General features: G+C 44.1%; 1 protein-coding gene across 1 annotated transcript; it reads left to right on the top strand.

Annotated features, from left to right (window-relative positions):
- The first annotated feature begins 5,774 nt into the window (after nucleotides 1-5,774).
- On the top strand, nucleotides 5,775-15,032 carry C1S (complement C1s). The gene is made up of 12 exons (XM_035028321.1): nucleotides 5,775-5,959; nucleotides 6,848-7,012; nucleotides 7,285-7,492; nucleotides 7,627-7,804; nucleotides 8,673-8,798; nucleotides 9,251-9,450; nucleotides 9,655-9,808; nucleotides 10,222-10,337; nucleotides 10,734-10,812; nucleotides 11,473-11,601; nucleotides 12,493-12,567; nucleotides 13,791-15,032. Exons 2-12 carry the CDS (start codon nucleotides 6,990-6,992, stop codon nucleotides 14,588-14,590), a joined length of 2,088 nt encoding a protein of 695 aa, XP_034884212.1. The 5' UTR covers nucleotides 5,775-5,959; nucleotides 6,848-6,989; the 3' UTR covers nucleotides 14,591-15,032.
- The last annotated feature ends 470 nt before the right edge of the window (nucleotides 15,033-15,502 follow it).

The raw sequence follows: 15,502 nt of genomic DNA, 5'->3' as shown, positions 1-15,502 counted from the left end.
GTGAGAGAGGGAACACAAGCAGGGGGAGTGGGAGAGGGAGAAGCAGGCTCCCTGTGGAGCAGGGAGCCTGATATGGGGCTCGATCCCAGGACCCTGGGATCATGACCTGAGCCGAAGACAGACACTTAACGACTGAGCCACCCAGGTGCCTCGTTAGCCAATGATTCTTATTGGATTCCAATACCTACTGGCATCTGTGAATTCAGGCAAAGTACACGGTTATGCCCTAACAACAATGGAACCCTGAATTCACTCCAACTTGGCCTGTAATGGCTATGCCTGGTATATGGGAAAAGGAGGATTTTGTTGGGAAGATTTGTAAAAAACTTCTGTAGTACTCCTTGATTTATTTTGTAACAAGAGTACTTTTAATCATAACACTACTGCTATATGGTGTGATACTGGCTTTGCAACTCAAATAGAATTGCCTGATGCTAACAAAAATTCTACTAATATTGATATTGATGACCAAATGTTTTGGGAGAATTACAACCACCACAAGATGTAGTATCTATGGAAACTAACTGGCCAGAGAAATCGTTACAGATAACAGAAAATTTAATTACCATTTTAAACCAATCAGCTCAAACATATCACAAAGCACAAATAACCAGAGATAAAGAAGATACTCAAATTAATTCAAGATTTTCAAAATACCGGGCGCCTGGGTGGCTCAGTTGGTTAAGTGACTGCCTTTGGCTCAGGTCATGATCCTGGAGTCGCAGGATCGAGTCCCAGGATCGAGTCCCACATCGGGCTCCCTGATCAGTGGGGAGTCTGCTTCTCCCTCTGGCCCTCCCCACTCGTGTGCTCTCTCTCTTTCATTCTCTCTCTCAAATAAATAATATAAAATCTTTAAAAAAAAAGATTATCAAAATACCTGCAATGGATTTTTTTTTTTGATTCTTCTCTTATCTTTCTAATTCTGTACCTATTCCCTGTTGGTTGCTTCTAATGTTATTAATTGGATTTTTATTACTATTTCTGTATTTATGTTATGAATGTTACAAAAAAGGCAAAGGGAAAAACTCACCACAAAGCACATGTACAATGTTTGCACGACAGTTTGATCTCATTGAAAAATAAATCAGCTGTAATATTCCCAGTTAAAACCCATACTGTTGACTCTCATCCCTACCCCCACATAGACTCCTAGGCCACCTAAATCAGGCCTAGCATCAAGGGACATGATGGACCCATGGCAGATAAAGAATCACCCTGACATCAAGGGACAAAATAACTATCATCATTGCTTTCTGCCAGAAGATTATTGATCAAACGGGGCGGGGGGTGAGGTAGGCGCGGGGAAGCAATGAGAAAAAAACTCTGTAAAGGCCCTGATATAAGGGAGGCCATTTTAGATTTCTTTCTAAGTCAACATGACTACATAAACTTTGCTTAAACCAAAATCAGGCAGGCCTGATTTAAGGCCTGCCAAGCATCTGCTTTACAAATGAGCAGCCTGAAGGAAAGCCTCCTGTCCTTAAGATGTTGATCAATGCTCCTACTCCCTATATTCTATGATGTTAAAACTCGTGATTCCTGCCTACACATTAATCTATAACTTTTTTGAGAGACGGTACCTCTCACATATTGATTTATGGCTTTTTATGTAAAAAAGTATATGATCTTGTAAAAACTCTTCATTCCCTGGAGCACTTTCTTCCCTGTGAAAATTGTGTTTCCCGGCCAGCTGTCCTAATTTGGGCTCGAATAAAACTCTCTCTTCTCGTATTAGAGTGCTTTCTGGTCAATTTATGTTGACAGAACTATATAGCACTTTGTACTTTATAAGCCATAAGTACATGTACCTTTAATGTTGCAGTTTAGGTGGGAATAGAGGAGTCCTCCCAAATTGGCTTTGTTTCTGTCTTAGTCCATTTGGACTGCTATACCAAAATACCACAGACTGGGTGGCTTACAAACAACAGAAATTTACCTCTCACAGTTCTGGATGCTGGAAGTCCAAGATCAGGGGCCAGCATGGTTGGGTGGGGGCCCTCTTTGGAGTCACAGAATTTTTGTTGTTCTCACATAGGCCTAGGGAGCCATCTGGGTCTCTCTCTCTTCCCCACCCCTGGGTCTCTTTTAAAAGAGCACTAAGCCCATTCTTTTTAAAATTTTTTAAAGATTTTCTTTATTTATTTGTCAGATAGAAAGAGAGAGCAAGAGAGCAAGCGAGAGAGAGAGAGAGAGAGAGTACAGCAGGGGGAGCGGCAGAGGCTGAGGGAGAAGCAGTCTCCCTGCTGAGCAAGGAGCCCAATGTGGGACTCCATTCCAGGACCCTGGGATCATGACCTAAGCTGAAGGCAGATGCTTAACCGACTGAGCCAGCCAGGCATCCCACTAATCCCATTCTTCTTTTTTTTTTTTTTTAAAGATTTTATTTATTTATTTGACAGAGACAGAGATAGCGAGAGCAGGAACACAAGCAGCGGGAGTGGGAGAGGGAGAGCACGCTTCCCGCCGAGGAGGGAACCCGATGTGGGACTCGATCCCAGGACCCTGGGATCATGACCTGAGCCGAAGGCAGACGCTTAACGACTGAGCCACCCAGGCACCCCCACTAATCCCATTCTTGACCCTCATGACCTAATCACATTCCAAAGACCCCCACCCTCTAACACCAGCACATTGGGCATTAGGATTCCCACTTGTGAATTTGGCAGGCATAATCAGACTATAGCAGTTACTGCTTCTTGTCAACATTCACTTCTTTTTATCCCTCTCCCCTAGTTACACTTTATTTGTTCTGATACAGCTACACTTGTTTTTTTCCTTAGGATTTTTCTTTCTTTTTTTTTTTTTTTTAAAGATTTAATTTATTTATTTGAAAGAGAGAGAGAGCGAGCGAGAGAGCACGAGCAGGGGGAGCAGCAGGGCAGAGGGAGAAGCAGGCTTCCCGCTGAGCAGGGAGCCCGATGCGGGACTCGATCCCAGGACCCTGGGATCAGGACCTGAGCCAAAGGCAGATGCTTAACGACTGAGCCACCCAGGCGTCCCTGAGGGAGATGATATTATCACCATTTTACACATGATAAAGCTGGAGCTCAGAGGGATTAAGTAACTTTTCCAAGGTCACACTCCCAAAAGCAGCTAGTAAATGGTCTGAACTCATTGGCTCATTCAGTCAGTCATTTCTCAGATACTCACTGAGCATGTTTATCAGCCATTGTTCTTAGTTGCAGGCAATGGAAACCAACTCTGGTAGATTTGAGCAGAAGAGGAATTTATTAAAGGGATCCTGGATTGATTGCTCAGAGAAATGCTGAGAGCACTGGAGTACAAAGTGTGGAATCTTCACAGCAGGAACAATGGTCAGACTATGGCTGCCTTGGGGCACCTGGGTGGCTCAGTTGGTTAAGCATCTGCTTTCGGCTCAGGTCATGATCCCAGGATCCTGGGATCGAGCCCTGCATATGGCTCCTTGTTCAGTGGGGAGCCTGCTTCTCCCTCTCCCTCTGCGTGCCACTCCCCCTGCTTGTGCTTGCTCACGCTCTCTCTCTGACAATTAATAAATAAAATCTTAAAAAAAAAAAAAAAAGAATATGGCTGCCTCTGTTGCCCTGTCTTTGCTAGGCCCTAGACACTTCAGCTTGTGACGCTCACCCACTGGTTCTGGACACTGGAAGCTGTTTGTGAGCACTGCTTCCTCCCTCATCTTTTTTTAAGATTTGTTTATTTATTAGAGAGAGAGCGTACATGTGCGTCAGTGGGGGGAGGGGCAGAGGGAGAGAGAATCCTGAAGCAGAATCCCCACTGAGCGCAGAGCCTGTTGAGGGGCTCAGTCCCAGGACCCTGAGATCATGACCTGGGCTGAAATCAAGAGGTGGCTGCCCAACTGACTGAGCCACCCAGGTGCCCCGGTCTCCTTCATCTTACTGCAGCCACCACTGTCCCCAGAGTCTCCATAGTTTCTTGGTATGACAATCTCGGGATTCAAGGCCTAGGCAGATGCCTCTGATTAGTGGAGTGTGAGTGCATGGGCCTGGTCCAGAGCTGCTGGAGTGGGGAGCAATACACTTCTTGCACTTGCATCTTCTCTCCTGGGAGGTGGGCTCTATTCCCAATCATATGATAAGGAACTCTCCAAATGTCGTAAAGACATTCAAACCCTGGGCAGCCAAAGGAACATCAAACAGTCATAGGTATATCTACTATACGAATGGCACCGCTAGACATGGTGGAGAATGCAGAGATGAATCAGACCCTGAACCTGCCTTCAGAGACCTTATTGACTCATAATTCTCTTCCTTTCAATGTGCACATTTATTTGGCACCATAGTTTGCAAAGCTCTTTCACTCTCACTATTTCATTAGATCCTTCTGACAGCCATGTAAGACAGGCAGAACTGATGTTATCTCCATTTTATACTTGAAGAAGCTAAAAAGTTAGGTAATGAGCCAGTCCTCTGACTCCAGGCCCAGTGCTGAGTGAGTCAACCAGCAATTAATTCCAAGGCATGTGGTTTCCCCATTTTTTAAAAAAGATTATATTTATTTATTTGAGAGAGAGCGATCGGGGCGTGGGGGGTGGTTAGAGGGAGAGGGAGAAGCAGGCTCCCCGCTGAGCAGGGAGCCCAACTCGGAGGCTGGATCCAGGACCCCAGGATCATGACCTGAGCTGAAGACTGACCCCTAACCCATTGAGCCACCCAGGCGCCCTTGCCCTGACATTTTAATGCTCCTGAAATCAGGAGGCATCTTATAATCCATGGTATATCATAGATTAATTGGCAGCCTAATTCCTAGTGGTATGTAAACTAAGGGAGCATCTTCAATTGGTGTAGATTCATTGGAATGCAGTCACTAGATAAGGGTAGGAAGTAAAGTAATAAGGGGACATAAAGGTGAGCCAAGAGATCAGGGAAGACTTTGTGGGGGAATCGTACAGCCCACCATCCCTCGGTTCCTTATCTACAACTCTGAATTCCAAAAGGCTTTTTTTCCCCCCAAGTTTGGCACCAAAACTCATTTGTCAGCAAAACCTGACCTGAACTGATGTGAAGTAATTTATAACTATAAGGGATATGTAAATATAATATATAATTATAACCAAATAATAATTTTAATTATTCTACTTACCATGAAGATCAATATGTGTAGCAGCAGAAATATTAATGTTTGGTAATGGAGCATTATTCCAGCCCCTCGAGGGGAGGGAGAGGAGGAGGTGTTACCTAATATTGGGTCCATGTACTGCACTGTCTTTTTAAAATCTGTAAAATTCTGAATTTTGAAACTCATTTAGACCCAAGGGTTATGGATAAGGGACTCTGGATTGTATCTGACCTGGGGCTTGATTGGTGGATAGAATTTAGATGTTTGGAGATGTGGAGGGGATTTTAGGAAGAGGAAGAGCATCATCCCACACCAGCTTAGGTCTAGGTCTAAGTCATTATTCAACCATTAAACTTGCTTTAAGAGCAGAGATGACTGGCATCTCTCCCTTAACTTGTGATTCATACATTGTTGGAGGGTTGGACTTTCTGGGTTTGGCTTTTCCCCCCACAGTAATAATCCCCTCCTTTTCCCACAAATCACCTGACTTCTCTGAAAACTCTAACACACCCTTTGGCTGGAAAAGAACATTAAGCAATCGGTGGAATTCCCCCCTCCTTCTTTCTCCCCCTGGAGCCCTGGATGAAGAGACCTTGGGCATGACAGAAGTATGCAGTTCTTGTTTCAAAAGCAGAGGGAGCTCCAAGATCGAGGCTGAGTTACCCTTTCCCTTGTCATGGTCTCCCAGCCCCCTCTTTGTTTAGATCAGGGAATTTCAGACATGCACCCTGGGATAGAGAATCAGATGAACAGAACCAGGACAGGGAGGCCGGCGGAGTTCCTGCAGAGGGAGCGACCAGGCCCGGTGCTGCTCTCCCTGGGAGCCGGCAGGGTTGCCCAGCATGTCCACTGGCACGAGAGAAGGGACTGACCCACTTGTTCCCATCCGCTTCTGAAGGTAAAAACCTTAAAAACTGAAGAGCAGAGCTTTGGTGGAAGAAAAAGAAAGGCAGAGAACTTCACATGGGAAGGTTTTGGGCAAAGACCGAGGGCTGGAAGGAGCAAAGTAAAAGAAGGCAGAATATAGGCAACCTCTTTCTCTTAGGTTGCCCTCCCCCCTCCCCTCGCGGTTACCCCACTACTTACCATCGTTTTCAGGGTTAGAAACATTTTTGGCAAGACTCTCTGAGGAACTATGGAAAGATATCTCATCTTTTTTAATAAAGGAAAAAACCCCAAACCCTGGAGAATTAACGTAGGAAATTGAGGGGATACATTTCCTTTCCTTTCTTTTTGTGTTTCTTGTCATTCAGCTGCCCTTTGCCTCATTCCCCACCCAACCCTGTCTCAGACCACTTCTCCCAAGGTCACTGCCTTCCCCTAGTAAAAGAAGGTCATCCCTCCATCAGTGGTCATTGGGGAGCACCAACAGAAATACGTGCAATAATAAACATAGTAAAGAGAGCTGGTATGAAGTGATAAAGGGGATCTTTACCAAAAGAGGAGGGAGAAATGTCCTAGGTGGATAGTCATGATGGGGAAAGACTCCTGAAAACCTGAGTGGAAATGGGGATATTGTTTTGTGAGGGCAGGAGAGAGACTGATAGAGTGGGGGCAGGGGTCACTGGTGGGGGTGAGGGAAGAGGAGGAAGAAAATTGGGAGAAAGCGCTCATGTTTTTTTTTGGGAAAACTGGGAGAAGATCCAGAGAAGCAATGGGAGAAGGATAAGATCTAGTGTTAGTCTAGAAAGTGAATTGAAGTAGAACCAGGGAGGGTATGAGATGACGGGCATCCTGTGGTGATCAGTGTATTGCTTTGTTTAACCTGTGTGTTACTCTTATGAAGGTGACACTGAACCCCAGGTGACCCCCATCACCAAAGCAGGTGCCTGTGTTTGTTTGACAAATACAGCCAGCCCTGCCACCCCTTTGCTCCAAAGTCCAGAGGTGCAGAGAGCCAGGACCTAGAGGCGTGCTCTTCACCAGGGATGAACAAATTGCCAGAGATGTGGTAAGTGATCATGAGTCTACAGAGATGTACATGGACTCTAGTCCCTTTATCTTCTCTAGAAAACAGCTCAGATCTGAAGCCCAGGTTTTGGCTTGACCTAGGCCTTTTTGCTCTATTCCAGCCTAAGATTCTCTTCCATGTGCTGTTGCCCTCCTCCCTTCTACCTATTTCCCTCCCTTTCCCCTCTCTTCTACCCATGACAAATGCTAGGGCACTCCACTAGTTTGCCAGTACCTGGGTCACCCCCCTCTCCATATGTTTTTTTTTTTCAGGTGCATTGTGCTGTTTTCCCTTTTGGCATCCGTTTATGCTGAGCCTACTATGTATGGGGAGATCCTGTCCCCTAACTATCCTCAAGCATACCCCAATGACATAGAGAAATCTTGGGATATAGAAGTTCCTGAAGGGTATGGGATCCATCTCTACTTCACCCATCTGGACATAGAACTGTCAGAGAACTGCGCATATGACTCAGTGCAGGTATATTATAATAAGCACATAAAGGATAGGGCTGGGGTGGTGGTGGTGGAATGTTCTATTCTTTCTGTCCCCTTCTGTGACCTCCATGCCAAAAATATTACCCTTTTTTAGCTTCCTTTTGACTCTTTTCTTAGATAATGTCAGGAGACCTTGAAGAAGGGAAACTATGTGGACAGAGGACCAGCAAGAATCCCAACTCCGCAATTGTGGAAGAGTTCCAAGTCCCATACAATAAACTCCAGGTGATCTTTAAGTCAGACTTCTCCAATGAAGAGCGTTTCACTGGGTTTGCTGCATACTATGTTGCTGTAGGTAAGGCTCACCCTTCTCTATGTTCCTTAGTGATCCAGCCAAAAGATTAGAAGCAGAACAAACACTGAGAGATTCCGTGAATAAGGATTCTGTTTATAATTATAACTCTTATGAAGTGTTGACTGGACTTGGGTATGTCCATGAATTGCCTTTGTGAAATTCAAACACAAGATTATATCTCAGTGATGATGATGATAATGATAAAAATAGGTAATAAATAGTAACTTATTGAGAACCACTATAAATTGGGCACTGTATTAGGAATTTTATCTATATTAACTTAATCTTCTCCTCAGCTCTTGAAGCTAAGTATAATGATCTCCACTTAAAGATAAAGAAAGTGAGGACTAGGGAAGTTAAGTAACTTGCCAAGAATCACAAGAGGAATGCATGATATTCAAACCCATCCAATGGCAAACAAACCTTCAAATTCTGTGTGCTTCTACACCTAACTCTAGGTTAAAGTGAAGTTAGAACATCTCATAAAGCCAAACTATTGTTTGGATTTGACAGAAATGCCCAAATCCTCTAAAGTGGTAAGCATACTGATTGCACTTCCCCTCAGAAGACATTTAATCATGTTTAGCCTATAGAGTGTTGTCTCTGGAACTGAAATGCTCTGTTTGTGAGAAAGGCCAAGGGTCTCTGGCATTGAGAGCTCCCTTATAGCCGTGCAATGACAGGACTCAACTCCAGAATCGGAATCATGGAGAGTAATATAGAATAATACCATCCTGAAATGTGATTCATTCATTCATGTTAGCAATAGGCCTTTCCTAATTTTTATTACCCTTGTAGTTTTGGGTTTAAACTCATTCTTCCTTCTATGTCTTTGTTCTTGACTTCAATCTTTCTCTACTTTTTCTAGATATAAATGAGTGCACAGACTTTGCAGATGCCCCTTGTAGCCACTTCTGCAACAACTTCATTGGTGGTTACTTCTGCTCCTGCCCCCCAGAATACTTCCTCCATGATGATACGAAGAATTGTGGAGGTGAGCTTGGCATCAAGTGGGGTGCATGTTCCCTGGGATTTGGAGTGGCTTGAGGCTTCAGTTATAGCTTTGTTGACCCTTCCAATTTTGACTAGCCTCAGCCTTGCTTTGGCACCTATCTTTAGTTACCCATAAGCTGCGGGGGAGCCACAAGAGTGGAGGAAGACAAGACTACAGGGTCAAGTTAAATAATTGGAGAAGAGAGATAGATGCCTGTGAAGAGTCTACCTGGGACTGCTCTTAACCTTGAGGGGCTCTATCATAAACAATGTGATGGAAACCCAATAGGCATTGGGTATCTCTATTGATTTGTATCGGGTGTGTAATTGTGGCATGTGGGCTCCAGTCAGGGATGCTCAGTTCATGAGAAGAGTCATAGAATGGGGCAGGATCTCCTTTCCTTGACCCTATATTTGATTCCTCTTTTTTTTTTCTTTCTTTTTCTCCCTTAGTCAATTGCAGTGGGGATGTATTCACTACACTGATTGGGGAGATTGCAAGTCCCAATTATCCCAATCCATACCCAGAGAACTCAAGGTGTGAATATCAGATCCTGTTGGAGGAGGGATACCAAGTGGTGGTGACTATGCGGAGAGAAGATTTTGATGTGGAACCAGCTGATTCGAAGGGCCACTGCCCTGACAGTTTAGTTGTGCGTGATGATTAGTTTTCCTCCCAACTCACACAGAGAGATTTCTCCTCAAAGACAAGTTGTCTTTCTTTCTGTCCCCTCTTTTCTTCCCCTCCTTCTTATTTTATGTTTCTTTCATTACCTCCTTTACTCTTATCCCCTCCATTTTACCTCTTTCTTTTAGTTCTTTCTCTCTGCTGATTTCATCATTTCATTTCTTTTCAGTTTGTTGCAAGAGACAAGCAGTTTGGTCCTTACTGTGGTAATGGATTCTCTGAGCCACTAAATATTGAAACTAAGAGTAACACTCTTAATGTCATCTTCCAAACAGACCAAACAGGGCAAAAAAAGGGCTGGAAACTTCGTTACCATGGAGATCGTGAGTAACCTAGAAGTTGCTCTTTGGTGTTACCAAAGTCCTTGGACAATGTAAGATCCAAACAGGTAGATTGTTATATGGCTAGGTATCCTGAGAGACTTCACTTCTTCAGCAAGATCTAAACCTGTCAGTGGTTGTAAAAATGCCTGAGCCTTTAGGAATCCTTCAACTGGGCTTGCAGGTGCAGACAACCTGGGGTGGTTAGTTAGTATGTACTAACATGGCTGGGTGGATGGAACTGGCTCAATGACTTCCTGGAGTATGTAATACCATATTATTTTAGACATCTCCATTGGAATGTTAGGCCTCAGGATTAAGGACTACTGAATGATTTCAGAAAGTGTGAGGATGATATAAATAGAATAGAGTTTCTCCAACTCTTTGGTAATTTTTCTTTTTCTGTCCTTTCCAAGCAATTCCTTGTCCCAAAGAAGTCACTGCCAATTCTGTTTGGGAGCCTGAGAAAGCAAAATATGTGTTCAAAGATGTGGTAAAGATAACCTGTCTGGAGGGGTTTGAAGTTGTACAGGTAAAGTACTATTAGGGTCTTCTCCCTAATCCTTACATCAGGATGAGCATACTGGAATTGTCTAATGGTTTACTGAATGTCCTTGTTTGAGCAAGGTTTAACACCTTTTCCACAAACAGAACACCTCAGGATCTTTAGTCCTTCCTTGTGAGTCATGGCCAGATTGACACTCTCCTTCTGCCTTTAGTCTTCCTGGGGAAGGGGATTTGATATGCTGGGGCAAAGTTGTCTTTTAGCCTTAACTTCTGGGTGCTTTGGGTCATTCTACTAAGATGTCCCCAAGCTTCTTGTGGTCAGAACTCCTCATTGATCCAAGGCCAGAGATCAATTTCATTTTTGACTTTGATTTCCCATATCTCTCCTTATAAATTAATGGTGATGTGTATTATTCTCCAGGGAAGTGTTGGCTCGACATCTTTCTATTCTGCTTGTCAAAGTAATGGAAAGTGGAGTAATTCCAGACTGAAATGTCAACGTATGTATTTTTTTTTAAATGGGACTCTTCCCCCCCCCCCCCTTTTGATGGGAATTAAAAGATCAGCTCATCAAGGTTCAAATTCATGTTTTCCTCTTAGGCTTGTGAGAGAGTGGGTTGGATTTTTTTTAAAGATTTCATTTATTTATTTGACAGAGAGAGAGAGAGCACAAGCAGGGGGAGCAGGAGGGGGAGATTCAGGCTTCCTGTTGAGCAGGGAGCCTGATGCATGAACCCTGGGATCATGACCTGAGCCAAAGGCAGACATTTAGTCGACTGAGCCACTCAGGCACCCCATGGATTTTGTTTTTGAAGGGAAGCCATCCATGAAGTGCCAGCCCAGACTGGCCAGACTAGCAGGTTTCTTTCAAAGAAAGAGGCCATGGGATTGGTAGAGTTAGTAGAACTATAGAAGTCCATTCCTGGCTTCTGCAGGATCCTCCACCAACCACTGAGAAGCAGGTTCCTCCTTGTAGCTTTCAAGGGCCTATCTGAATTGGCAGGACTCAGTGGTCTGGGGAGATTCATCTCAGGTGCGCTTATGGACGTGGGGGGTGGGAAGGAGTGAGGGACACGGCTGGGAGAATGGAACTGGCTCAGTGACTCTTCCTAGTAGGATGTAACTATCCTAACCATCACTCTCCTGCCTTCTTCTTGTAGCTGTGGACTGTGGCTCTCCTGAACCCATTCAGAATGGTAAAGTCGAAGATCCAGAACATACTTTATTTGGTTCTGTCATTCATTACACTTGTGAGGAGCCATATTATTACATGGAAGATGAAGAAAGCGGTAGGTTTCTTTGACTAGAGAAAAGAGGAGAAAGAATAAGAGTGCTGGAAAGGGAATAGAACAATCTTTCTGGGTTGGAAGAGAGTTTGGAGAGAAATGAAGGATGGGATGGACTTTATCCTCTTGGCTTAGTCTAAAGATACAGTTTTCCTATGGGGATATAGGATCATCCATAGGGAATAACAGAGGTCACTGAGCTCAGCTTCACAACTATGGCAGAAATTCCCCCTACAATATCCATTTTCATGTGGTTACCCAGCTTTTGACCAATTATTTAATGTAGAACATACAGGAGTAATGCTTCCAGTGTCAAGTCACCAATACTATGTGACTGGCTTTCTCGATGGAGAGGCCTTATTAGTACTGGATGAAGGACTGGAAAAGGCACAATATGTACCACTTTATTGCTTTTAATTTATTATTATTTTTAAAGATTTATTTATTTATTTTAGACAGAGAGAGAGAATGAGAGAGAGAGAGCGAGTGGGAGGGGCAGAAGGAGAGGGAGAGAGAATGTCAAGCTGAGCGCAGAGCCTGTCATGGGGCTCGATCTCACGACCCTGAGATCGTGACCTGAGCCAAAACCAAGAGTGGGACCCTTAACCGATTGTGCCACCCAGGCGCCCCACTTTTAATTTAATTTAATTTATTTTCCCACTTGAAGCATTTTTCTAATTTCTGCCATAACACTCTTCTGCTTCGGAAACTGTTCCTTCTCCTCCCTTGGCAGGATAGAGGCCAGAGGCATTGTGTAGAGGGTGTCCTCAAGATTCTTTTCTAGTTGATTTGATTTGATCCCCTCCTCAAATCTCAGAGGAGCTGAGGCTCTGCATGAAAGGGGGAATGGAAAAGAGGAGATGTGGTGGTGAGTGTGTCTTTGTGCTATTCCAGGAGAGTATCACTGCGCTGGCAACGGGAGCTGGGTGAACAAATTGCTGGGCACGGAGCTGCCAAAATGTGTTCCAGGTAATGAGGGCTCAGTCTCGGGGACAGACCATAGACTCAGGTGCCGGTGTATGGGGCCACTCTCTGAAAGTAGCTGCAGTCCTCTTGGGAAAGGACTTAATCTGGGTCTAGCTGAGTCTAGTCTAGAGGTGGAGACAACACTGGGCTGGGGGGGGCTTGCCAGGGCCTTGGGGAATTCCTCCAACATTGAGTCAGGCCAACTGACAGGAAATAGAAAGTTAACCAGTGACGATATCAGATTCTGGGCCAGTTAAGTTTGGTAATGTAGCTGTAGTAAGGGGATGTAGAATTGCTAAAAACAGGACCTGAAAAGTGAGAGTGAGGAATCCACACACAGAAACAAGACCAATTGACTAGCCCAGTTATTATGTAAAAAGTCTATCTGGCATCAAGAAATGAGTTGCAGACAGATCACAATTGGATAGAAGAAGGCTTTCAGGCAAAGCCAGAATAATAATAATGTTCTGGTAGTAATAGCTAGGGGCTGAGCTAGTTAATTGCATTTATTATCTCATTCCAGTCCTTGCAACAACCCTTTGAGATATGATTAGTCCCATTTCACAGATGAGGGAACTGAGTACAAGGTCACAGAGTTAGTGAGAGGCAGGAGCAGACTTTGAACCCAGGTCTGTCTGGGTCCAAAGACTTTTATGCTCACCTCAGAGTCTATTCAGACTGATTGCTGAGCGATTTAGGTCAGCTGACTTCATCTGGAATAAAATTCCATTTTAGTTGTATTTGGTAATGGCAAAGTAATCAAATCTGCAATCAGTGCGGAATGAGATGAAAGAGGAAAGAAGAGAACCCTTTCTTTGTCCTACTTCCAAGGACTGCTAGGAGGGACTCAGCTGCAATTAGGACTTCAGTAAAGAAGGCGATAAACACTCCATGTGGGCATCAGAAGAAGGTGGGATGTTGCCTCCTCCACCATCTGTATGAGGAAAGAATTTCCCAGCACTGTTTCCAGTTGGGCCCCTGTTCCATGCTGAACCTAGGAAGTCTCTTCCACAAGCCTGCCTGTGGCTTTGGAAAAGTTAGGGGGAGATGTTTGGTGATTTCATTCAGGATGAACCTGGTACTGAGATGGTTGACCAAATACAGGGTTGGCTATATTGTGCTAGAGAATTCTGATGCCTGGCAGGTTTTTGAGTGGTTGGAGGATTTGCAGGAGGCCAGCAATTTATTTCTTCCTCTCTCTCCACCTTGTTCTTGTTCCTTCCTAGTGTGTGGTGTTCCCAGTAAGCCCTTTAGAGGAACACAGAGGATATTTGGAGGAATCATTGCAGAGATTCAAAATTTCCCCTGGCAAGTCTTCTTTTCAAACCCATGGGCTGGTGGGGTTCTCATCGATGAGTACTGGGTGCTGACAGCTGCCCACGTCGTGGAGGGAAACCGTGACCCAGTAATGTACGTTGGGTCCACCTCAGTGGTCACCTCAGAACTGGCAAAAGCCCAGATGCTCACTGCTGAGCGTGTAATTATTCATCCGGGTTGGGAATTCCTGGATGCCCCAGAAACACGAAAGAATTTCAACAATGACATTGCACTTGTGCAGCTGAAAGAGCCAGTGAAAATGGGACCCACTGTCTCCCCCATCTGCCTGCCAGGCACCTCCTCAGAATACAACCCCTCAGTGGGAGACCTGGGAATGATCTCAGGCTGGGGCCGAACAAAGGTAAGAGATCATGTGATCCTGCTTCGAGGGGCAATGTTACCCGTTGCTCCCTTAGAAAAGTGCCGGGAGATGAAAGGCAAAAATGTCAAAGTGGATATAAATTCCTATGTTTTCACTAATAATATGATCTGTGCTGGAGGAGAGAGGGGTGTTGATAGCTGTGAAGGGGACAGTGGTGGAGCCTTTGCTCTACGGGTTCCCAATGAAGAGACCCCCAAATTCTATGTAGCTGGTCTGGTGTCCTGGGGCCCCCAGTGTGGAACGTATGGAATCTACACACGAGTGCAGAACTACATTGACTGGATAACGAAGACAATACGGGAAAACAGTACCCCCAGAATGGACTAATCCATACATACACTACCAGCCTCTCCAAGGGCTATGACCAATCTGTTGCTTTCTGTTCCTCTCAATATTCCCATTATTTCACCATGATTGAGAGAAGATTTGGGAGTATGATTTAAATAGAACTTGATTATTGGGATACCTAGCTGGAAGTAGTGTTTGATCATTACATCGTATTGGTCACTTGGTGTGATCTGATTCTGTGGGGTCCTCTCCCTTGAATTCCAACTGTGGATAACAACATGAGAAAGGTGCTCCTATCTTGCACTGTTCCATAGGGAGTCCCCTTTCCTGATGATTGCCTGATGTTACAGTTCTGACTCTGAAATTTATTGTTGGGCATACCCTTGATTTTTTTGTTTCCTCTTTACCTGTTTGAAGTTCCATTTACTTTATCATATTCAGTGTCTACTATCTACTTTTAATAAATCATGGTTATAACCCAGTTCTGGCTGACTTGTCTTATTCCACATCAAGACCTGAGCCCCAGAGAAGGGTGATGAAAGGCTGTGTCTTGGAGATTCAGGCATCTAGCAGTTCATATTGAATTGTCGTGAAAACAGGGATTTCAGATTTTCTCCTCTCTTCCAATTGAGATTTATTGTGGATCAGCATGAACATCATCAACACAAGGTGCCATATTTTGCTTTTAAAACTTATGAAACAAACCTGAACCTCATTCAGAAGTCTGCATACAGAATTGGCTGTTTAAGATCTTTAAGTATACAATTTTGAGGTATAAGTTGTTTTGACATCTTCTGAAAATTAATTTTCCTTTAATACATTTGTATAATATAATATTTTTTGTATAATACAATATTACAACTTAATAAAAAGAAAAAAGAGAAATTGAACATGCTCTCATCAGCTTGCCTCGTGGTTTTGATCAATTTGTCAGTCAGGCAACAACGTCTT

This window comes from Mirounga leonina, unplaced genomic scaffold (assembly GCF_011800145.1).
Source record: "Mirounga leonina isolate KUSES-001 unplaced genomic scaffold, KU_Mleo_1.0 Mir_201, whole genome shotgun sequence".
In the NCBI taxonomy this organism is placed as follows: Eukaryota; Metazoa; Chordata; class Mammalia; order Carnivora; family Phocidae; genus Mirounga; species Mirounga leonina.
This window is presented reverse-complemented; position numbering and strand designations above follow the sequence as displayed.

Coding starts and splice junctions, on each gene's coding strand:
- C1S (XM_035028321.1), top strand. CDS start 6,990: ATGAACAAATTGCCAGAGATGTG. Junction 7,013..7,284: donor AACAAATTGCCAGAGATGTG/GTAAGTGATCAT, acceptor TTTTTTTTTCAG/GTGCATTGTGCTGTTTTCCC. Junction 8,799..9,250: donor TGATACGAAGAATTGTGGAG/GTGAGCTTGGCA, acceptor TTTCTCCCTTAG/TCAATTGCAGTGGGGATGTA.